The 23,366-nt window shown below is 47.8% G+C and overlaps 1 protein-coding gene across 2 annotated transcripts in view; it reads left to right on the forward strand.

Moving 5' to 3' along the window:
- The window catches only part of LOC138854464 (tumor protein p53-inducible protein 11-like), a 119,969-nt gene that overhangs the window by 6,737 nt on the left and 89,866 nt on the right, over nt 1-23,366 (forward strand). Inside the window, exon 1 of one of the 2 annotated variants that reach the window (XM_070097921.1) lies at nt 7,508-7,824. The exons of the other annotated variant lie outside the window; for it this stretch is intronic. Coding sequence (XP_069954022.1) covers nt 7,679-7,824 — 146 coding nt within the window. The 5' untranslated portion in view covers nt 7,508-7,678. Of the gene's footprint in view, nt 1-7,507; nt 7,825-23,366 lie in introns of those variants that run through there. 2 annotated transcript variants of the gene reach the window in all.

The raw sequence follows: 23,366 nt of genomic DNA on the forward strand, positions 1-23,366 counted from the left end.
TCTTCTTTGCCCTTCCCCAATCTTCATGACTTTGCACTTGGTGGGATTGAACTCCAGGAGCCAATTGCTGGACCAGGTCTGCAACCTGCCCAGATAAGAGAGAGAGAGAGAGAGAGATTTCGTTCGGATTTTTAACCCCGGAGGGTTAGCCACCCAGGATAACCCAAGAAAGTCAGTGCGTCATCGAGGACTGTCTAACTTATTTCCATTGGGGTCCTTAATCTTGTCCCCCAGGATGCGACCCACACCAGTCGACTAACACCCAGGTACCTATTTGCTGCTAGGTGAACAGGACAACAGGTGTAAGGAAACGTGTCGAATGTTTCCACCCACCGGGAATCGAACCCGGGCCCTCCGTGTGTGAAGCGGGAGCTTTAGCCACCAGGCCACCGGGCCCTTTGTAGTTCTGCCTGGTCTTCGATCGAATGAATTCTTCTCATCAACTTCGCATCATCTGCAAACAGGGACACCTCGGAGTTTATTCCTTCCGTCATGTCGTTCACAAATACCAGAAACAGCACTGGTCCTAGGACTGACCCCTGTGGGACCCCGCTGGTCACAGGTGCCCACTCTGACACCTCGCCACGTAGGTGTGTGTGTGTATGTGTGTGTGTGTGTGTGTGTGTGTGTGTGTGTGTGTGTGTGTGTGTGTGTGTGTGTGTGTGTGTGTGTGTGTGTGTGTGTGTACACATGTCAGGAACAGAAAATCCCACCTTGACCAAGGAGGAGAGTGGAGCCATTCTGAAAGCCTTCTGTAGACAGCCTGTACTGTCTGCACAGACAGCCCATGCTGTCTGCCAGCTTAGTTCATATTTCGCGCCACTCAGGTGCTGCCATCTATAGGCCTTGCCACTTCAGTATGCCCAGACTTGCCTCGCTCTCACTCACACAGCGGCCTGGCATCAAGACACAAGGCCTCCCAGCTCTCTCGTGGGCATGGCCCTCCCGGGCCATGGGCACAAACACACAAGCCTGTGTAACCCAGCACTAGTTATCAATAAAGTAAGAAGCCTCCGAAGAAGTATATCATTCACACCCCGCTACCAGAATACCAAATAGCCCGTTATACTTCAAACCTCTCTGGAGGCACTGAAGCCTCTCTTGAAACCCTGAGCCCTCAAAAAAATTGAGTCACTGTAGAAATTCTGGAACCTACCTGGAGTCTACCTGGAGGGCATTCCGGGGATCAACGCCCCCGCGGCCCGGTCCACGACCAGGCCTCCCGGTGGATCAGGGCCTGATCAACGAGGCTGTTACTGCTGGCCGCACGCAATCCAACGTACGAACCACAGCCCGGTTGATCCGGCACCGTCGTTAGGTATCTGTCCAGCTCCCTCTTGAAGACAACCAGAGGTATACCGGTAATGCCCCTTATTGCTGGTGGGAGGCTGTTGAACAGTCTTGGGCCCAGGACACTTATTGTGTTTTCTCTTAGTGTACCAGTGACGCCCCTACTTTTCACTGGGAGTATGTTGCATCGCCTGCCAAGTCTTTTGTTTTCGTAGGGAGTGATTGCTGTGTGCATATTAGGGACCAGTCCCTCCAGAATCTTCCAGGTGTAGATTGTGATATATCTCTCTCGCCTGCGCTCCAGTGAGTACAAGTCAAGTGCTTCCAGGCGCTCCCAGTAGTTAAGGTGTTTGATGGAACTTATACGTGCAGTAAAGGTTCTCTGTACATTCTCTAGTTCTGCAGTTTCACCTGCCTTGAATGGGGATGTTAATGTACAGCAGTATTCCAGCCTAGAAAGAATAAGTGATTGAAAAAGGATCATCAGTGGCTTAGCATCTCTTGTCTTGAATGTTCTCATTATCCATCCTATCAGCTTCCTAGCAGATGTGATAGTGGCATTGTTGTGGTTCTTGAAGGTGAGGACTTCGGACATTACCACATCCAGGTCCTTCACATTACTTTTCCGCTCTATTGTGTGATTAGAGTATGTGATTAGAATTCTTGAAGCCTTGATGGAGCTTTTCTGGGAACTTTAGAGCCTTTTTTGGAATCCTTAGAGCCCTCCTGGAATCCTTGGAACCTTCCTTGAATCTTTACAACAGTCCCGGAATCTTTGCAGCCTTTTAGGAATCCATATAGCCCTCTCGAAATCCTTGTAGCCTTCCTGGAATTTCTAAAGCCCTCCTGCAATCCTTGCAGCCTTCGTGAAATTCTTAGTGCTCTCCTGGAATCTTTACAGCCTTCCTGGAATCCATATAGCTCTCCCGAAAGCCTTATAGCCCTCCCAGAATTCTTGCAGCCTTCCTGGAACCCTTATAGCTCTCCTGGAATCCTTACAACCTTCCTGGAATCCTTATAACCTTCTTGGAATCATTAGAGGCCTTCTAGAATACTTGCAGTCTTCCTGGAATCTTTAAAGTTCTCCTGGAATCCTTATAACCCTCCTGGAAACCTTATAATCTCCCTGAAATCCTTATAACCATTCTGGAATCCTTATAGCCTCTCTGGAATCCTTAGAGCCCTACCGGAATCCTTGTAGCCTTCCTGGAATCCTTAGAGCTTTTCTGTAATCCTTGAACTCCCCCTGGAAGCCCAAAGCTCCACGAATCCTCCTCTCCAGCGCCCTCACAAAGAGAGGGGTTCCTATCCAATTAGCTTCCAGCCTCCAGCAAAAAACAGTTTGTTACCAACTCATTAAAGTACCAATTACAGTGACTGCTGAATCACTGTATGTTAATTAGGCAGGACCAACACGTGAGGGATGTTAATTAGGCAGGACCAACACGTGAGGTATGATAATTAGGCAGGACCAACATGTGAGGTATGTTAATTAGGCAGGGCCAACATGTGAGGTATGTTAATTAGGCAGGACCAACATGTGAGGTATGTTAATTAGGCAGGACCAACACGTGAGGTATGTTAATTAGGCAGGACCACCACGTGAGGTATGTTAATTAGGCAGGACCAACACATGAGGTATGTTAATTAGGCAGGACCAACAAGTGAGGTATGTTAATTAGGCAGGACCACCACGTGATGTATGTTAATTAGGCAGGACCACCACGTGATGTATGTTAATTAGGCAGGACCAACAAGTGAGGTATGTTAATTAGGCAGGACCAACACGTGAGGTATGTTAATTAGGCAGGACCACCACGTGAAGTATGTTAATTAGGCAGGACCACCACGTGAGGTATGTTAATTAGGCAGGACCAACACGTGAGGTATGTTAATTAGGCAGGACCACCACGTGAGGTATGTTAATTAGGCAGGACCAACACGTGAGGTATGTTAATTAGGCAGGACCAACACGTGAGGTATGTTAATTAGGCAGGACCACCACGTGAGGTATGTTAATTAGGCAGGACCAACACGTGAGGTATGTTAATTAGGCAGGACCACCACGTGAGGTATGTTAATTAGGCAGGACCAACACGTGAGGTATGTTAATTAGGCAGGACCAACACGTGAGGTATGTTAATTAGGCAGGACCAACACGTGAGGTATGTTAATTAGGCAGGACCAACACGTGAGGTATGTTAATTAGGCAGGACCACCACGTGAGGTATGTTAATTAGGCAGGACCAACATGTGAGGTATGTTAATTAGGCAGGACCACCACGTGAGGTATGTTAATTAGGCAGGACCACCACGTGAGGTATGTTAATTAGGCAGGACCACCACGTGAGGTATGTTAATTAGGCAGGACCAACACGTGAGGTATGTTAATTAGGCAGGACCAACATGTGAGGTATGTTAATTAGGCAGGACCCCCACGTGAGGTATGTTAATTAGGCAGGACCACCACGTGAGGTATGTTAATTAGGCAGGACCACCACGTGAGGTATGTTAATTAGGCAGGACCAACACGTGAGGTATGTTAATTAGGCAGGACCACCACGTGAGGTATGTTAATTAGGCAGGACCAACACGTGAGGTATGTTAATTAGGCAGGACCAACATGTGAGGTATGTTAATTAGGCAGGACCCCCACGTGAGGTATGTTAATTAGGCAGGACCACCACGTGAGGTATGTTAATTAGGCAGGACCAACACGTGAGGTATGTTAATTAGGCAGGACCACCACGTGAGGTATGTTAATTAGGCAGGACCAACACGTGAGGTATGTTAATTAGGCAGGACCAACACGTGAGGTATGTTAATTAGGCAGGACCAACACGTGAGGTATGTTAATTAGGCAGGACCAACATGTGAGGTATGTTAATTAGGCAGGACCACCACGTGAGGTATGTTAATTAGGCAGGACCACCACGTGAGGTATGTTAATTAGGCAGGACCAACATGTGAGGTATGTTAATTAGGCAGGACCACCACGTGAGGTATGTTAATTAGGCAGGACCAACATGTGAGGTATGTTAATTAGGCAGGACCACCACGTGAGGTATGTTAATTAGGCAGGACCACCACGTGAGGTATGTTAATTAGGCAGGACCACCACGTGAGGTATGTTAATTAGGCAGGACCAACACGTGAGGTATGTTAATTAGGCAGGACCAACATGTGAGGTATGTTAATTAGGCAGGACCCCCACGTGAGGTATGTTAATTAGGCAGGACCACCACGTGAGGTATGTTAATTAGGCAGGACCACCACGTGAGGTATGTTAATTAGGCAGGACCAACACGTGAGGTATGTTAATTAGGCAGGACCACCACGTGAGGTATGTTAATTAGGCAGGACCAACACGTGAGGTATGTTAATTAGGCAGGACCAACATGTGAGGTATGTTAATTAGGCAGGACCCCCACGTGAGGTATGTTAATTAGGCAGGACCACCACGTGAGGTATGTTAATTAGGCAGGACCAACACGTGAGGTATGTTAATTAGGCAGGACCACCACGTGAGGTATGTTAATTAGGCAGGACCAACACGTGAGGTATGTTAATTAGGCAGGACCAACACGTGAGGTATGTTAATTAGGCAGGACCAACACGTGAGGTATGTTAATTAGGCAGGACCAACATGTGAGGTATGTTAATTAGGCAGGACCACCACGTGAGGTATGTTAATTAGGCAGGACCACCACGTGAGGTATGTTAATTAGGCAGGACCAACACGTGAGGTATGTTAGGCAGGACCACCACGTGAGGTATGTTAATTAGGCAGGACCAACATGTGAGGTATGTTAATTAGGCAGGACCACCACGTGAGGTATGTTAATTAGGCAGGACCACCACGTGAGGTATGTTAATTAGGCATCCTAATGGAAGTTTACAATTTCTTACCAAACACTTAAGTCTGTGGTTGTATATGTTCTTTTATGATCGAGGAAAGAGTTAAACCCGTAGGGGTCTTAACAGCTTCTGTGGAACAAGAGGTAACAGTCTGATTATTATTATTATTATTATTATTATTATTATTATTATTATTATTATTATTATTATTATTATTATTATTATTATTATTACAGTAAATGGGAGAGCACTATGCCCGTGGGGGTCGTGAAGCGTTGTGGGAAATTTCAGGGAATTGGGTTCGATCCAAGGAAGGGGAGAATAGGTCTAGTTCCTCGGATCAAGAACCCTTCTGACTAAGACCTGTCAGGAGACACTGTGATCTTTCTGATGGACTAAACGTTACCATCTACTACCACCACTACCACCATCACCACCACTACCACCATCACCACCACCACCACTATCACCACTACTACCACCATCACCAACACTACCACCATCACCACCACTACCACCATCACCACCACTACCAATATCACAACCACTACCACCATCACCACCACTACCACCATCACCACCACTACCACCATCATCCACTACCACTACCACCATCATCCACTACCACCATCATCCACTACCACCATCATCCACTACCACTACCACCATCATCCACCACCACTACCACCATCATCCACTACCACTACCACCATCATCCACTACCACCATCATCCACTACCACTACCACCATCATCCACTACCACCATCATCCACTACCACTACCACCATCATCCACTACCACTACCACCATCATCCACTACCACTACCACCATCATCCACTACCACTACCACCATCATCCACTACCACTACCACCATCATCCACTACCACCATCATCCACTACCACTACCACCATCATCCACTACCACCATCATCCACTACCACTACCACCATCATCCACCACCACTACCACCATCATCCACTACCACTACCACCATCATCCACTACCACCATCATCCACTACCACTACCACCATCATCCACCACCACTACCACCATCATCCACCACCACTACCACCATCATCCACTACCACTACCACCATCATCCACTACCACCATCATCCACTACCACCATCATCCACTACCACTACCACCATCATCCACCACCACTACCACCATCATCCACTACCACTACCACCATCATCCACTACCACCATCATCCACTACCACTACCACCATCATCCACTACCACCATCATCCACTACCACTACCACCATCATCCACCACTCAACACTGCTGAAGAAGGAACATCTATCTACACCCACCGCTACTTTTACTTTCTACATCACGATAGTGAAAGGCTTCTGATCCAAGGAATCGTGGCTACCTCGATCCCCTTCCTCGGAACAAAGCCTGATTATTTCCTGCGCTGTATGACTTTCCTTGTTAATATGTATGATAATTGTACTTAAGCATACCTGTACCTAAATAAACTTAATATTGCTACAATACTGTAGTTTCTTAAGCTTAATAATTCTCTCCCAGGATGCCACTTATAGCACCTGATACCTGTTGTTACTGTTAGCTGAGTAGGGGCAGCAGGAGCAGCAGGAACAGCAGGGGCAGTAGGAGCAGCAGGAACAGCAGGGGCAGCAGGAGCAGCAGGGGCAGCAGGAACAGCAGGGGCAGCAGGAACAGCAGGGGCAGCAGGAACAGCAGGGGCAGCAGGAACAGCAGGGGCAGCAGGAACAGCAGGGACAGCAGGAGCAGCAGGGGCAGCAGGAACAGCAGGGACAGCAGGAGCAGCAGGGGCAGCAGGAACAGCAGGGGCAGCAGGAGTGTAAGAAATTTACATTCATTATTTACCGGCCCCGGGAACGAACTCGGTACATTGCCGTTACTGGCTGAGCGGTCTCGCCACTGAGCAACGCGTCACCATGAGGGTGAGGGTGAGGTGATGGGGAGGAATGGCTGGGGGAGACGCATGTGGGGGAGGGGGAGGGAGGGGCTCAGGACAACAGGAGGGTCGAGTCCTGAATGTGGGGGAAGGTCTTGTAACCCTCCACTACAACTTACCCTTGATGGGTGAGAGATGGGGAATTTTTCTGCCAGTATTTATCCCTTTACGACGTAAGGTTCGATGATGGGCAAAGTGTTGTAGCGTGTGTGTTGGTGCCCTGGGAGTAGTGTGTAGTGGTGGCTGGCGACGGAGACGACGACGAGGCTGTAACACGACCACTGTTGTCGTCGTGGGGGCCCAGCAACGTGGTCACAATGTGCATATTAGGAAGTTGTTAACGTTGGTGGGAGAGTGAGAGAGGCGGCGGCCCACAGCCTCAGTACCATGTGAGTGTGCAGGTGGGACAGTAGTGTTGGAGCGTGTTGCGTGCGTGTGTTGAGGGGTGAACTGTTGCGTGCGTGTATTGCGGGGGAAGTGTCGCAGTTAGCGTGTGTCTGTGTTCTGCAGGCAACAGTGTGTGGTGGAGTAGAATAGCGGGTCAGTATTTGCTGCCTCACTGTCCGCCTGACACCATGTTGGAGGACGTTGGAGAACCCCACACTGAGTCTCTCCAACACCAGCACCACGACACTGACGACCACAACGACGCCAACAACACCAGGAAGATCAGCGACACCAAACCACCTGTGTCAACCACTGACTTTGTTTACCCTCAGAGGTGAGACAGAGGGACACAGGTTTGATCTCTGGTCACTCATCGCATACAATCAAATTTCTTTACACCTGCTGCCGCCCCTGTTCACTTAACTATCAATACATACCTTAGGTATCTATAGATGAACAGGGGTAGCAAGGAACTTCTGGATATTACACTTAGGAGCTCTCCACTATCCCTGTTCACCTAGCTGTCGATAGATACCTAGGTGTTCACAGTTAACTTACAGTTTAGAAAGTTTTAATGATAAGAATAACATAATCCTCATATCTACAAATACATAATATAACTTATACAGACCATAGCTGACACCAGTGACGTACTAAATAGAAAGCCCCTGGGTATGCAGAGCATTTCGGGCAACTTAGATTAATTTTGTCCTCAGGATGCGATTCACAATAGTCTGCTAATCGATAATCGTGGTTTGATAATGGTCCAGGAAGGACCGAAACGTAGTCTCAAGTTCCCTTTCCAAACTGTAACTTGCGAACTGTTGCAGCCACGGTCTAGTGACTATCTATAAACACTAATCTACTGATGTTGGTCGCATCCTGTGGGAGAGGATCAGAGAACCCAAACAGAAATAAGCCACCCAGCTTGGTTTTTCTGGGTTATTCGGGGCTTAACAGTCAGGATAACCTGCTTCTCTAATAACATTCTTGTGTATGTATGCGCCCCACCACACGTCCGTAACATAGTATTAAACGTGCATTTTTGAACGTATGCCAATTTTACTCACATAGGGAACGTTAAGTAAACCGAACGGGTATCCCTCTCGATGCTAAAGGGATACCCGTTCACATAAGTCTGAATATGAAGCATCGTAACATGATAGGCACTGCCGATATCTTGACGAATCAGACACATGTGCAACATCTGGGTATCTGTATGCACGAGACGTTTCGCCCGCACATTAGGACTTGGGAATCTAATAGAAGCGACTTTTATGCAGGAGACGGTGGGGAAACAGATTTGTTTTGTTTTTTTACAGTGTTTTACAAGGTTAGATTAAGGTTCCTAACTTCGTTTACAAGCCAAGAGCTGTTACCTACATCAGTCGCCTCTAAGAATACAACAATAATAATAATAATAATAATAATAATAATAATAATAATAATAATAATAATAATAATAATAACAGAAGTTGTAGTAGTAATGATAATAATAACAAAAATAATAATAAGAATAATTCTGATATATCTAGCGAGGCGTACGACACTCACAAGGATGCACTTACACAAGAATCTTTTGATACGTCTTGCGTAGTGTAAGACACTTGTGTGTGAGGCAATTACAGAGGGCCTCTCGGAAGCTAATGGACGACGACAAACAAGTCTGTGTGTATATATAAAAAGGTAAAACTTGAAAGAGTGTGCGTAATGGCCAGCTGCCTTCAAATGTTGACACTTTCCCTAACTGAGTGAGCTTGTGTGTGTGTGTGTGTGTGTGTGTGTGTGTGTGTGTGTGTGTGTGTGTGTGTGTGTGTGTGTGTGTGTGTGTGTGTGTGTGTGTGTGTGTGTGTGTATGTGTATGTGTTTGTGTACTCACCTAATTGTGGTTCCAGGGGTCGATTCATAACTCCTGGTCCTGCCTCTTCACTAGTCGCAACTAGGTCCACTCTCTCCCTGCTCCATGATCTTTATCATGCCTCTTCTTAAAGATGTGTATGGATCCTGTCTCCACTACATCACTCTCCAGACTGTTCCACTTCTTGACAACTCTATGACTGAAGAAGTACTTCCTAACATCCCTGTGGTTCAACTGAGTTTTAAACTATAATTGTGTCTCCTTGTTGTTGTGTCCCAACTCTGAAACATCCTGTCCCTATCCACCTTGCCAGTTCCTCTCCCTGTGTGTGTGAATGCGAGAGAGAGAGAGAGAGAGAGAGAGAGAGAGAGCACTAGAGTAACTCTCCACCCACCTTGAGTTTCAATAACAGACTTGACGTGAAGTAGAACCATTGAAGTGTCTCTCACATACAAGAGGACCTTATGTTCACTCTTTCTCACATACCAGGAAGTACTCAACCCCTTTTCTTAATTACTCAACTTCCTTCTTAATTATTAGACCTTAATTACTCACCTCCTTAATTGTTCAACCTCCTTAATTACTATCCCTTTTTAATTACTCAACATAATCCTTAATTAATATACCTCCTTAATTACTCAACCTCCTTCTTAGTTACTCAACCTCCTTCTTAATTACTCAATCTCCTTCTTAATTAGTCAACCTCCTTAATTACTCAAGGATCAACTTCCTGGTAGCCGAAGCATGTTCTAGGCATATTCCCCTAAGAAAGAAGAAGAGCAGGAGTAAACTGGAGAGAGAAAGACGCTCCCTCTACAGAAGACGACGAAGAGTCACTGAGCTCCTCAGGAGTGCTAGAATATCTGATACACGAAAGGAGGCGCTGACCAGGGAAGTGGAAACTATCGAACTTAAGCTAAATGACTCTTACAGGAACCAGGAGAGACAGGAGGAGCTTAAAGCTATTAGTGAAATTGAAAGAAATTCAAAATATTTCTTTTCATATGCCAAAAACAAGGCAAATACCACTTCTAGTATCGGGCCCTTACTCAGACAGGATGGGACTTACACAGATGACAACAAGGAAATGAGTGAAATATTGAAATCCCAGTTCGACTCTGCGTTTAGTGAACCACTAATCGGTCTGAGGATCGACGACCCAAATGATTTCTTCATGAATGAGCCTCAAAACTCCATAAATGTATGCCAGATTTCCGACATTACCCTAACTCCGATAGATTTCGAAAAAGCCATTGACAACATGCCTATGCACTCAGCCCCGGGCCCAGACTCGTGGAACTCTGTTTTCATTAAGAACTGCAAGAAACCCCTCTCGCGTGCCCTAAGTACACTATGGAGGAGGAGCTTGGACATGGGTGAAATTCCACAGTCACTTAAAACAACGGATATAGCCCCACTCCATAAAGGTGGCAGCAAAGCATTAGCTGAGAACTATAGACCAATAGCTCTGACGTCCCACATCATAAAAATCTTTGAAAGAGTGCTAAGAAGCAGGATTGCAAATCACCTGGATTCCCAAAATCTGCACAATCCAGGGCAACATGGGTTCAGGGCAGGTCGCTCCTGCCTCTCACAACTACTGGATCACTATGACATGGCCTTGGATGCACTGGAAGAAAATCAGAATGCAGATGTAATATACACAGACTTTGCAAAAGCATTTGACAAATGCGATCATGGCGTAATAGCCCATAAAATACGTGCTAAAGGAATAACTGGGAAAGTGGGGAGATGGATCTTCAACTTCCTAACAAATCGAACACAAAGAGTAGTGGTCAACAGAGTTAAATCGGAGGCTGCCATAGTGAAGAGCTCTGTTCCACAAGGCACAGTACTCGCCCCCATCTTATTCCTTATCCTCATATCAGACATAGACAGAGATATACACCACAGCACCGTATCATCCTTTGCGGATGATACTAGGATCTGCATGAGGCTGTCATCTGCTGAGGACGCGGTTAACCTCCAAGAAGATATAAACAAAGTTTTCCAGTGGGCAACGGTAAACAATATGATGTTCATTGAGGACAAATTCCAACTACTCCGTTATGGAAAACTGGAGGAGATAATAACTTAACTAGAACAGAGTATACTACTGACTCCGGCCATACAATAGAGAGGAAAAATAATGTAAGGGACCTGGGAGTAGTAATGTCTGAGGATCTCACTTTCAAGGATCACAACAGTGCCACGATCGCACGTGCAAAGAAAATGATAGGATGGATAATGAGAACTTTCAAAACGAGAGATGCCAAGCCCATGATGATCCTTTTCAAATCACTTGTTCTCTCTAGGCTGGAATACTGCTGTACATTAACATCTCCATTCAAAGCAGGTGAAATCGCAGATCTAGAGAGTGTACAGAGATCCTTTACTGCACGTATAAGTTCTGTCAAGCACCTTAACTACTGGGAACGCTTGGAAGCACTTGACTTGTACTCATTGGAACGCAGGAGGGAGAGATATATCATAATCTACACTTGGAAAATCTTGGAAGGAATGGTCCCAAATCTGCACACAGAAATCACTCCCTACGAAAGTAAAAGACTGGGCAGGCAATGCAAAATGCCCCCAATAAAAAGTAGGGGCGCCATTGGTACACTAAGGGAAAACACCATAAGTGTCCGGGGCCCAAAACTGTTCAACAGCCTCCCATCAAGCATTAGGGGAATTGCCAATAAACCCCTGGCTGCCTTCAAGAGAGAGCTGGACAGATACCTAAAGTCAGTGCCGAATCAGCCGGGCTGTGGCTCGTACGTTGGACTGCGCGCGGCCAGCAGTAACAGCCTAGTTGATCAGGCCCTGATCCATCGGGAGGCCTGGTCATGGACCGGGCCGCGGGGGCGTTGATCCCCGGAATAACCTCCAGGTAACCTCCTTCTTAATTACTCAATCTCCTTCTTAATTACTCAACCTCCTTCTTAATTACTCAACCTCCTTCTTAATTACTCAGCCTTTCTTAATTAAAGAGTCGAAACCCCTGTTTAAAGAGTTGAAACCTTTTTAAAGAATCGGAATCCCTGTTTAAAGAGTTGAAAACTTTTTACAGTCCAAATTTCCGTTGGACGCGGTGCTTGAAGATGGTATGGTTCTGTCTTCTGCGGACCGCATATGGGCCATCTTTGGACCACATCTGGGGGCCGCCTCTGAGCTGGGTCCAGCACAGCCTCGATTCACCTTTGGACAACCTCTGTACCACCTCTGATTAACCTCTGGAATGTGTCTTGCGTCTCGACTACCTGTGTTCCGCTTCCAGCACACCTGTGGGCCCCGTCTGGTGCACTTCTGTGGGCCCCGTCTGTGGCTCTCTCATGGCCCGTCTGTGACCCGTATAAGCTATCCAGTGAAAAAGTGGGTTTTATATACAGGAAATTTTATTTGTAAAAAAAGTGAGAGAGAAACAACTTAAACTATCTCTCTCTCAAAGTTCTCTCTCTCTCTCTCTCTCTCTCTCTCTCTCTCTCTCTCTCTCTCTCTCTCTCTCTCTCTCTCTCTCTCTCTCTCTCTCTCTCTCTCTCTCTTTCACGAATGTGAATTTCTAGCTCTTGTGAAAGTAAAAGTAGAAAGAAACGGGAATCGATCTGGGAATTCCACACCATGGAGCCACCCTGATAACCGATGCGCGACCAACGTATAAATAAATCAAGAGAAAAGTTGTACTTGGTTACACGCATGAGTGTGTAAACACAGACTCTTTCTCTCTCTCTCTTTACACAGGGTTTTACAAGGTTAAGGTAAGGATTCCTTATCTTCATTTACAAGCTAAGAGCTGTTACTAATATCAGCTCATTTGAAAGCCTTTCCATTGACAGGGAACATACAAATATAGAACAGGATGAAGTTGGAGCCATCTCTCTCTCTCTCTCTCTCTCTCTCTCTCTCTCTCTCTCTCTCTCTCTCTCTCTCTCTCTCTCTCTCTCTCTCTCTCTCTCTCTCTCTCTCTCTCTCTCTCTCTCTCTCTCTCTCTCTCTCTCTCTCTCTCTCTCTCTCTCTCACTCTCTCTCTCTCTCTCTCTCTCTCTCTCTCTCTCTCTCTCTCTCTCTCTCTCTCTCTCTCTCTCACATACATTTTACTAAACCCATTCGTAAACATTGCAGTCAGGTCTTACATGCACGCTCTTTTTAGAATCAATGAAACTGGCAGAACTCTACCAAACTGTACACACTTGCGTCCACGGGGGTCATGCTCCAGCTTCTGGGTCGTCTCTCAACCCCTAGTCGACCTCAGCAACGATATGATCAGCCAACAATGTACAGTCGTTCAGGACATCCCAAAATACTGCTGGGGCGCCATGCGTGACTGACACTAAGGGATCAGGGCTTGTGGGGTGCTATACTTGACTGATACTAGGGGATCAGGGCTTGTTGGGTGCTATACCTGACTGACACGAAGGGATCAGGGCTTGTGGGGTGACATACTTGACTGACACCAAGGGATCAGGGTTTGTTGGGTGCTATACTTGACTGACACCAAGGTATCAGGGCTTGTGGGGTGCTATACTTGACTGATACTAGGGGATCAGGGCTTATTGGGTGCTATACCTGACTGACACGAAGGGATCAGGGCTTGTGGGGTGACATACTTGACTAACACCAAGGGATCAGGGATTGTGGAGTGACATACTTGACTGACACCAAGGGATCAGGGATTGTGGGATGACATACTTGACTGACACCAAGGTATCAGGGCTTGTGGGGTGCTATACTTGACTGACACGAAGGGATCAGGGCTTGTGGAGTGACATACTTGACTGACACCAAGGGATCAGGGATTGTGGAGTGACATACTTGACTGACACCAAGGGATCAGGGATTGTGCAGTGACGTACTTGACTGACACCAAGGGATCAGGGATTGTGAAGTGACGTACTTGACTGACACCAAGGGATCAGGGATTGTGGAGTGACATACTTGACTGACACCAAGGGATCAGGGATTGTGGAGTGACATACTTGACTGACACCAAGGGATCAGGGATTGTGGAGTGACGTACTTGACTGACACCAAGGGATCAGGGATTGTGGCGTGACGTACTTGACTGACACTAAGGGATCAGGGATTGTGGAGTGACATACTTGACTGACACCAAGGGATCAGGGATTGTGGAGTGACATACTTGACTGACACCAAGGGATCAGGGATTGTGGAGTGACATACTTGACTGACACCAAGGGATCAGGGATTGTGGAGTGACATACTTGACTGACACCAAGGGATCAGGGATTGTGGAGTGACATACTTGACTGACACCAAGGGATCAGGGATTGTGGAGTGACATACTTGACTGACACCAAGGGATCAGGGATTGTGGAGTGACATACTTGACAAGAGAAAGTAACTTCAAGTTTTAATCTTAATTACCATCACGACATAGATACACAGAAATCTTTACTCACAGCTTGAATACTTCCAGCAGGTACTGGAGTTTCTTACACAGTATATAACATTCCAGCAGGTACTGGAGTTTCTTACACAGTATATAACATTCCAGAAGGTACTGGAGTTTCTTACACAGTATATAACATTCCAGCAGGTACTGGAGTTTCTTACACAGTATATAACATTCCAGCAGGTACTGGAGTTTCTTACACAGTATATAACATTCCAGAAGGTACTGGAGTTTCTTACACAGTATATAACATTCCAGAAGGTACTGGAGTTTCTTACACAGTATATAACATTCCAGCAAGTACTTGAGACCTCAGTAGTGTCAGCCTTTGCTGGGAGACTTCAGTAGTATCAATCTGAGCTGGGAGACCGGTAGTGTCAATCTGAGCTGGGAGACTTCAGTAGAGTCAGCCTGAGCTGGGAGACTTCAGTAGTGTCTGCTGAGCTGGGAGACTTCAGTAGAGTCAGCCTGAGCTGGGAGACTTCAGTAGTGTCAGTCTGAGCTGGGAGACTTCAGTAGAGTCAGCCTGAGCTGGGAGACTTCAGTAGTGTCAGCCTGAGCTGGGAGACTTCGGTAGTGTCAGCCTGAGCTGGGAGACTTCAGTAGAGTCAGCCTGAGCTGGGAGACTTCGGTAGTGTCAGCCTGAGCTGGGGGACTTCAGTAGTGTCAGCCTGAGCTGGGAGACTTCAGTAGTGTCAGCCTGAGCTGGGAGACTTCAGTAGTGTCAGCCTGAGCTGGGAGACTTCGGTAGTGTCAGCCTGAGCTGGGGGACTTCAGTAGTGTCAGCCTGAGCTGGGAGACTTCAGTAGTGTCAGTCTGAGCTGGGAGACTTCAGTAGTGTCAGCCTGAGCTGGGAGACTTCAGTAGTGTCAGCCTGAGCTGGGAGACTTCGGTAGTGTCAGCCTGAGCTGGGAGACTTCAGTAGTGTCAGCCTGAGCTGGGAGACTTCAGTAGTGTCAGTCTGAGCTGGGAGACTTCAGTAGTGTCAGTCTGAGCTGGGAGACTTCAGTAGTGTCAGCCTGAGCTGGGAGACTTCAGTAGTGTCAGCCTGAGCTGGGAGACTTCAGTAGTGTCAGCCTGAGCTGGGAGACTTCAGTAGTATCAGCCTGAGCTGGGAGACTTCAGTAGTGTCAGCCTGAGCTGGGGGACTTCAGTAGTATCAGCCTGAGCTGGGAGACTTCAGTAGTGTCAGCCTGAGCTGGGAGACTTCAGTAGTGTCAGCCTGAGCTGGGAGACTTCGGTAGTGTCAGTCTGAGCTGGGGGACTTCAGCAGTGTCAGCCTGAGCTGGGGGACTTCAGTAGTATCAGCCTGAGCTGGGAGACTTCAGTAGTGTCAGCCTGAGCTGGGAGACTTCAGTAGTGTCAGCCTGAGCTGGGAGACTTCAGTAGTGTCAGCCTGAGCTGGGAGACTTCGGTAATGTCAGTCTGAGCTGGGGGACTTCAGCAGTGTCAGCCTGAGCTGGGGGACTTCAGTAGTATCAGCCTGAGCTGGGAGACTTCAGTAGTGTCAGCCTGAGCTGGGAGACTTCAGTAGTGTCAGTCTGAGCTGGGAGACTTCAGTAGTGTCAGCCTGAGCTGGGGACTTCAGTAGTGTCAGTCTGAGCTGGGAGACTTCGGTAGTGTCAGCCTGAGCTGGGGACTTCAGTAGTGTCAGTCTGAGCTGGGAGACTTCAGTAGTGTCAGCCTGAGCTGGGGGACTTCAGTAGTGTCAGCCTGAGCTGGGAGACTTCGGTAGTGTCAGCCTGAGCTGGGGACTTCAGTAGTGTCAGTCTGAGCTGGGAGACTTCAGTAGTGTCAGCCTGAGCTGGGGACTTCAGTAGTGTCAGTCTGAGCTGGGAGACTTCAGTAGCGTCAGTCTGAGCTGGGAGACTTCAGTAGTATCAGCCTGAGCTGGGAGACTTCAGTAGCGTCAGTCTGAGCTGGGGGACTTCGGTAGCGTCAGTCTGAGCTGGGAGACTTCAGTAGTATCAGCCTGAGCTGGGAGACTTCAGTAGCGTCAGTCTGAGCTGGGAGACTTCAGTAGTATCAGCCTGAGCTGGGAGACTTCAGTAGCGTCAGTCTGAGCTGGGAGACTTCAGTAGCGTCAGTCTGAGCTGGGGGACTTCGGTAGCGTCAGTCTGAGCTGGGAGACTTCAGTAGCGTCAGAAGAAGCTAGGAGACTTCAGTAGGGCAGTGAGGATCTTGTCAAGTGATTCAGCTAGGGTACATCAGCTAGGGTACATCAGCTAGGGTACATCAGCTAGGGTACATCAGCTAGGGTACATCAGCTAGGGTACATCAGCTAGGGTACATCAGCTAGGGTACATCAGCTAGGGTACATCAGCTAGGGTACATCAGCTAGGGTACATCAGCTAGGGCACCTTGAAAGGTTTCCTTCCAGCAGAACTGGAACACTGAAGGAAGAGTAATACCCAGGGTGGGTGGGAGGTACGTGGGAGAGAGCTACCCTGGGAGTGGCCTGGGTGATAGTGCAGTAGAGTCGAAAAGGAGAGTGTTTCTGTTACGCTTGTGTGGGTGGGAAGGATGATGGAAGAGGAGCGTGGGACAGGAGCTGAGACTCAACCCCTGCAGTCTCATACAGGCAAGAACACACCTACACATGACAGAGACAGGAAGAAGTTGAAGAAGATGATGATGCTTTTACCATTATTCTCTTTCTGCGATAGCAGTATTTTTGACTCTTGTTTAGTAAACAGAGGATCGAGTCTCCTGCGCCCCTCTCGTGGAATGACCCACACGAGTTTAGCGCTTCCTCGTAAACATAATAATAAAATAATAACAACAATAATAAAAATAATAGCAACAACAACAATAATAATAATAATAATAATAATAATAATAATAATAATAATAATAATAATAATAATAATAATAATAATAAATGATATGAAATTAAGTATTATTTCTAAATTCTGCATTCTTATCTAACCACTCAAGAGAGAGGACAACTAACGTGAGGGACCTAGGAGTGATAATGTCAGATGATCTCACCTTCAATGACCACAGTTTTGTCATTATCACAACTACGGGGAAAAACAGGATGGGATGGATAACGAGAACCTTTATAACAAGAGCAGCAGCAACAGCTATGTCGACCAGGCAGGCACAGACAAGCCTGTCCCAGGGCCGGGCTGCGGAAGTAGGAAAACTCTCGAAATCAATTGAAGGTAAGCCATGCCAAGCCAATGGTGGTCCTCTGTAAAGTCAATTGTTTTAAGCTGGGATATTGCTGCACACTATGTCATTCAAGGTGGGAGAAAATGTAAGCCTTGAGAACGTACAAAGAACCCTCACTGCCCGTATAAATTCGGTAAAACATCCAGTTTACCAGGACGTTCGAAATCCTTCGACCTGTACTCCTTGCTAGTAATACACTGCAAGAGGCACTGTAGCACTGGCAAGAGGCAGTAGTCCCAGCATGCCGCAGTAGTCCCAGCATGAGGCAGTAGTCCCAGCAAGAGGCAGTAGTCCCAGCAAGAGGCAGTAGTCCCAGCAAGAGGCAGTAGTCCCAGCATGCCGCAGTAGTCCCAGCATGAGGCAGTAGTCCCAGCAAGAGGCAGTAGTCCCAGCAAGAGGCAGTAGTCCCAGCAAGAGGCAGTAGTCCCAGCAAGAGGCAGTAGTCTCAGCAAAAGGCAGAAGTCCGAGCAAGAGGCAGTAGTCCCAGCAAGAGGCAGTAGTCCCAGCAAGAGGCAGTAGTCTCAGCAAAAGGCAGAAGTCCGAGCAAGAGGCAGTAGTCCCAGCAAGAGGCAGTAGTCCCAGCATGAGGCAGTAGTCCCAGCAAGAGGCAGTAGTCCCAGCAAGAGGCAGTAGTCCCAGCAAGAGGCAGTAGTCCCAGCAAGAGGCAGTAGTCTCAGCAAAAGGCAGAAGTCCGAGCAAGAGGCAGTAGTCCCAGCAAGAGGCAGTAGTCCCAGCAAGAGGCAGTAGTCCCAGCAAAAGTCAGTAGTCACAGCAAGAGGCAGTAGTCACAGCAAGAGGCAGTAGTCCCAGCAAGAGGCAGTAGTCCCAGCAAGAGGCAGTAGTCCCAGCAAAAGGCAGTAGTCCCAGCAAGAGTCAGTAGTCCCAGCAAGAGGCAGTAGTCCCAGCAAAAGGCAGTAGTCTCAGCAAGAGGCAGTAGTCCCAGCAAGAGGCAGTAGTCCCAGCAAGAGGCAGTAGTCCCAGCAAGAGGCAGTAGTCCCAGCAAGAGGCAGTAGTCCCAGCAAGAGGCAGTATTCCCAGCAAGAGGCAGTAGTCCCAGCAAGAGTCAGTAGTCCCAGCAAGAGTCAGTAGTCCCAGCAAGAGGCAGTAGTCCCAGCAAAAGGCAGTAGTCCCAGCAAAAGGCAGTAGTCCCAGCAAGAGGCAGTAGTCCAAGCAAGAGGCAGTAGTCCCAGCAAGAAGCAGTAGTCCCAGCAAGAGGCAGTAGTCCCAGCAAGAGGCAGTAGTCCCAGCAAAAGGCAGTAGTCCCAGCAAGAGGCAGTAGTCCCAGCGAGAGGCAGTAGTCTCAGCAAAAGGCAGAAGTCCGAGCAAGAGGCAGTAGTCCCAGCAAGAGGCAGTAGTCCCAGCAAGAGGCAGTAGTCCCAGCAAGAGGCAGTAGTCCTAGCAAGAGGCAGTAGTCCCAGCAAGAGGCAGTAGTCCCAGCAAGAGGCAGTAGTCCCAGCAAGAGGCAGTAGTCCCAGCAAGAGTCAGCAGTCCCAGCAAGAGGCAGTAGTCCCAGCTAGAGGCAGTAGTCCCAGCAAGAGGCAGTAGTCCCAGCAAGAGGCAGTAGTCCCAGCAAAAGGCAGTAGTCCCAGCAAGAGGCAGTAGTCCCAGCGAGAGGCAGTAGTCTCAGCAAAAGGCAGAAGTCCGAGCAAGAGGCAGTAGTCCCAGCAAGAGGCAGTAGTCCCAGCAAGAGGCAGTAGTCCCAGCAAGAGGCAGTAGTCCCAGCAAGAGGCAGTAGTCCCAGCAAGAGGCAGTAGTCCCAGCAAGAGGCAGTAGTCCCAGCAAGAGGCAGTAGTCCCAGCAAGAGTCAGCAGTCCCAGCAAGAGGCAGTAGTCCCAGCTAGAGGCAGTAGTCCCAGCAAGAGGCAGTAGTCCCAGCAAGAGGCAGTAGTCCCAGCAAGAGGCAGTAGTCCCAGCTAGAGGCAGTAGTCCCAGCAAGAGGCAGTAGTCCCAGCAAGAGGCAGTAGTCCCAGCAAGAGGCAGTAGTCCCAGCAAGAGGCAGTAGTCCCAGCAAGAGGCAGTAGTCCCAGCAAGAGGCAGTAGTCCCAGCAAGAGGCAGTAGTCCCAGCAAGAGGCAGTAGTCCCAGCAAGAGGCAGTAGTCCCAGCAAGAGGCAGTAGTCCCAGCAAGAGGCAGTAGTCCCAGCAAGAGGCAGTAGTCCCAGCAAGAGGCAGTAGTCCCAGCAAGAGGCAGTAGTCCCAGCAAGAGGCAGTAGTCCCAGCAAGAGGCAGTAGTCCCAGCAAGAGGCAGTAGTCCCAGCAAGAGGCAGTAGTCCCAGCAAGAGGCAGTAGTCCCAGCAAGAGGCAGTAGTCCCAGCAAGAGGCAGTAGTCCCAGCAAAAGGCAGTAGTCACAGCAAGAGGCAGTAGTCCCAGCAAGAGGCAGTAGTCCCAGCAAGAGGCAGTAGTCCCAGCAAGAGGCAGTAGTCCCAGCAAGAGGCAGTAGTCCCAGCAAGAGGCAGTAGTCCCAGCAAGAGGCAGTAGTCCCAACAAGAGGCAGTAGTCCCAGCAAGAGGCAGTAGTCCCAGCAAGAGGCAGTAGTCCCAGCAAGAGTCAGCAGTCCCAGCAAGAGTCAGCAGTCCCAGCAAGAGGCAGTAGTCCCAGCAAGAGGCAGTAGTCACAGCAAGAGGAAGTAGTCCCAGCAAGAGGCAGTAGTCCCAGCAAGAGGCAGTAGTCACAGCAAGAGGCAGTAGTCCCAGCAAGAGGCAGTAGTCACAGCAAGAGGAAGTAGTCCCAGCAAGAGGCAGTAGTCCCAGCAAGAGGAAGTAGTCCCAGCAAGAGGCAGTAGTCCCAGCAAGAGGCAGTAGTCCCAGCAAGAGGCAGTAGTCCCAGCAAGAGGCAGTAGTCCCAGCAAGAGGCCGCTCAGGAGTATTAGTTTCACTAACCTTGAAACCCAACACAGCATAAATATTGAAGCTTTCTTTCAGTGGGTTCTCAAAGCTGCATTAATTTTCTCACTCAAGAGGTGGAAATATGCGTTTGTTTCTGTGGTACCATTGTTTTTGTGTTGCTTCTGTAGGTACCACTGTTTTTGTGTAGCTTCTGTAGGTACCATTGTTTTTGTGTAGCTTCTGTAGGTACCATTGTTTTTGTGTAGCTTCTGTAGGTACCATTGTTTTTGTGTAGCTTCTGTAGGTACCACTGTTTTTGTGTAGCTTCTGTAGGTACCATTGTTTTTGTGTAGCTTCTGTAGGTACCATTGTTTTTGTGTAGCTTCTGTAGGTACCATTGTTTTTGTGTAGCTTCTGTAGGTACCATTGTTTTTGTGTAGCTTCTGTAGGTACCACTGTTTTTGTGTAGCTTCTGTAGGTACCATTGTTTTTGTGTAGCTTCTGTAGGTACCATTGTTTTTGTGTAGCTTCTGTAGGTACCATTGTTTTTGTGTAGCTTCTGTAAGTACCATTGTTTTTGCGTAGCTTCTGTAGGTACCATTGTTTTTGTGTAGCTTCTGTAGGTACCATTGTTTTTGTGTAGCTTCTGTGGGTACCATTGTTTTTGTGTAGCTTCTGTGGGTACCATTGTTTCTTGTGTAACTTCTGTGGGAGAGAGATCTTTCTTTGAGATCTTTGATGGGTTTCGAGAGTCTCTCTACTCTCGGAGCCCGGTCATGGGCCAGGCTCGTCTGGTGCTTGTCTGGTCAGCCAGGCTTTTGCTGCTGGAGGCCTGCTACCGCACATATCCATCACAGCCTGACTGATCCGGCACTTGGTGAAGATACTTGTCCAGTCTCCTCTTGAAGGCTTCTACACACATTCACCAGCAATGTTTCTGATATCTTCTGTTAAAATGTTGAAAAGTCTCGGACCACGAATGTTGACACAGTGTTCCCTTACTGTGCCCACCGCACCCCTGCTCCTCACTGAGTTTATTTTGCATTTCCTTCCATATCTCTCATTCAAGTATGTTGTTATGGCAGTGCGCAGATTTGGGACCAGGCCCTCGAATACTTTCCAGGAATATATTATCATGTATCTCTCTCTCCTCCTCTCCGGTGAGTACATGTTCAAGACTTAAGGCGTTCCCAGTAATTTAAGTGCTTTACTGGTTCTAAGTGATCTGTAAACGATCTCTGCATATGTTCCAACTGTGATATTTCTCCTGCTTTGAACAGGGCCGTCAGTACTGAGCAATATTCCAAATGAGGGAAACATACCCAATCACTCAGCACCTGGACCAGATTCATGGAATGCTCTGTTTATAAAGAACTGCAAAGTACCACTAGTACGAGCCCTCAGTATTCCTTGGAGAAAGAGCTTAGATCTAGGTGAAATACCGGAGGCCTTAAAGAGTTTGTGTAAGGGAGGTAGTAGAGCACTAGTTAAAAATTAACCAGTAGCCCTAACCTCTCACATCATAAAAAATCTTCGAAAGAGTGATGAGACGGCAGATTACAAACCAGCACGACCAACATAACCCGAGCCAGTATGGTTTTAGAGCAGGACGATCATGTCTGTCACAGCTGCTGAACCATTATGACAGAATTATGGAGGCACTGGAAGACGACCAAAATGCAGATGTGATTTACACAGATTTTGCAAAGGCGTTTGACAAATGCGATCATGGAGTGATAGCACACAAAATGAAGGCCATGGGCATTACGGGGAAGGTAGGCAGATGGATTTTCCGTTTCCTAACACAGAGAACACAAAAAGAGGGAGTAAACAGGGCAAGATCCAGCATCAGCGAGGTCAGAAGCTCAGTGCCTCAAGGCACTGTCCTGGCACCTCTGCTGTTCCTCATCCTCATAGCAGACATAGACAAAAACACCCGGCACACTTTTGTATCATCATTTGCAGACGACACTAAAATAAGCATGAAAGTCAGTGTATAGGGCACTTCGTTGTGCAGGTCCTAGGAGGATGGTATAAAATACCGACAAGTTGGCGGGTATGAAACATGTGCAACAGTTGGGTATCTTAAATGTTTCGCCTACACAGTACGCTTCTTCAGTCAATTACATTGGTGCTGCTACCTTCAGTCTGTGATAGTTGCGCAGTGGTAACAAAAGCTAGGTATTTTTCCCTGTCGTATTCCATCAAGCAGGAGGATGCTCATACGGTGTTGAAATCTGTCAGCCTGAGCTGGGAGACTTCAGTAGGATAATGAGGATATCGGTTAGGTATTCCTGGGAGGGGCGTGAAATGGGAAGGGGTGAGGGAGGGGAAAGATATGGGAAGGGGGTTAGAGAGAGAGGGGGAGAGGGAGGGGAAGATTGAAGACAAAACACTCACGCAGGTCCAAACATCCAATTATGAACACTTGACTCTTCTTTACCTGCTTAATGAGATTCACCTGACGACCCTGTTTGAAGCTCCTGTTGGTGCGGTACCCTTGGTGATGGATATTTACCTTGAGTGAGTCTGTTACCGTTGGTGGAGTCTCTGTTGCCGTTGGTGGAGTCTCTGTTGCCGTTAGTGGAGTCTCTGTTACCGTTGGTGGA

This window comes from Cherax quadricarinatus, chromosome 60, assembly GCF_038502225.1.
Source record: "Cherax quadricarinatus isolate ZL_2023a chromosome 60, ASM3850222v1, whole genome shotgun sequence".
Classification (NCBI taxonomy): Eukaryota; Metazoa; Arthropoda; class Malacostraca; order Decapoda; family Parastacidae; genus Cherax; species Cherax quadricarinatus.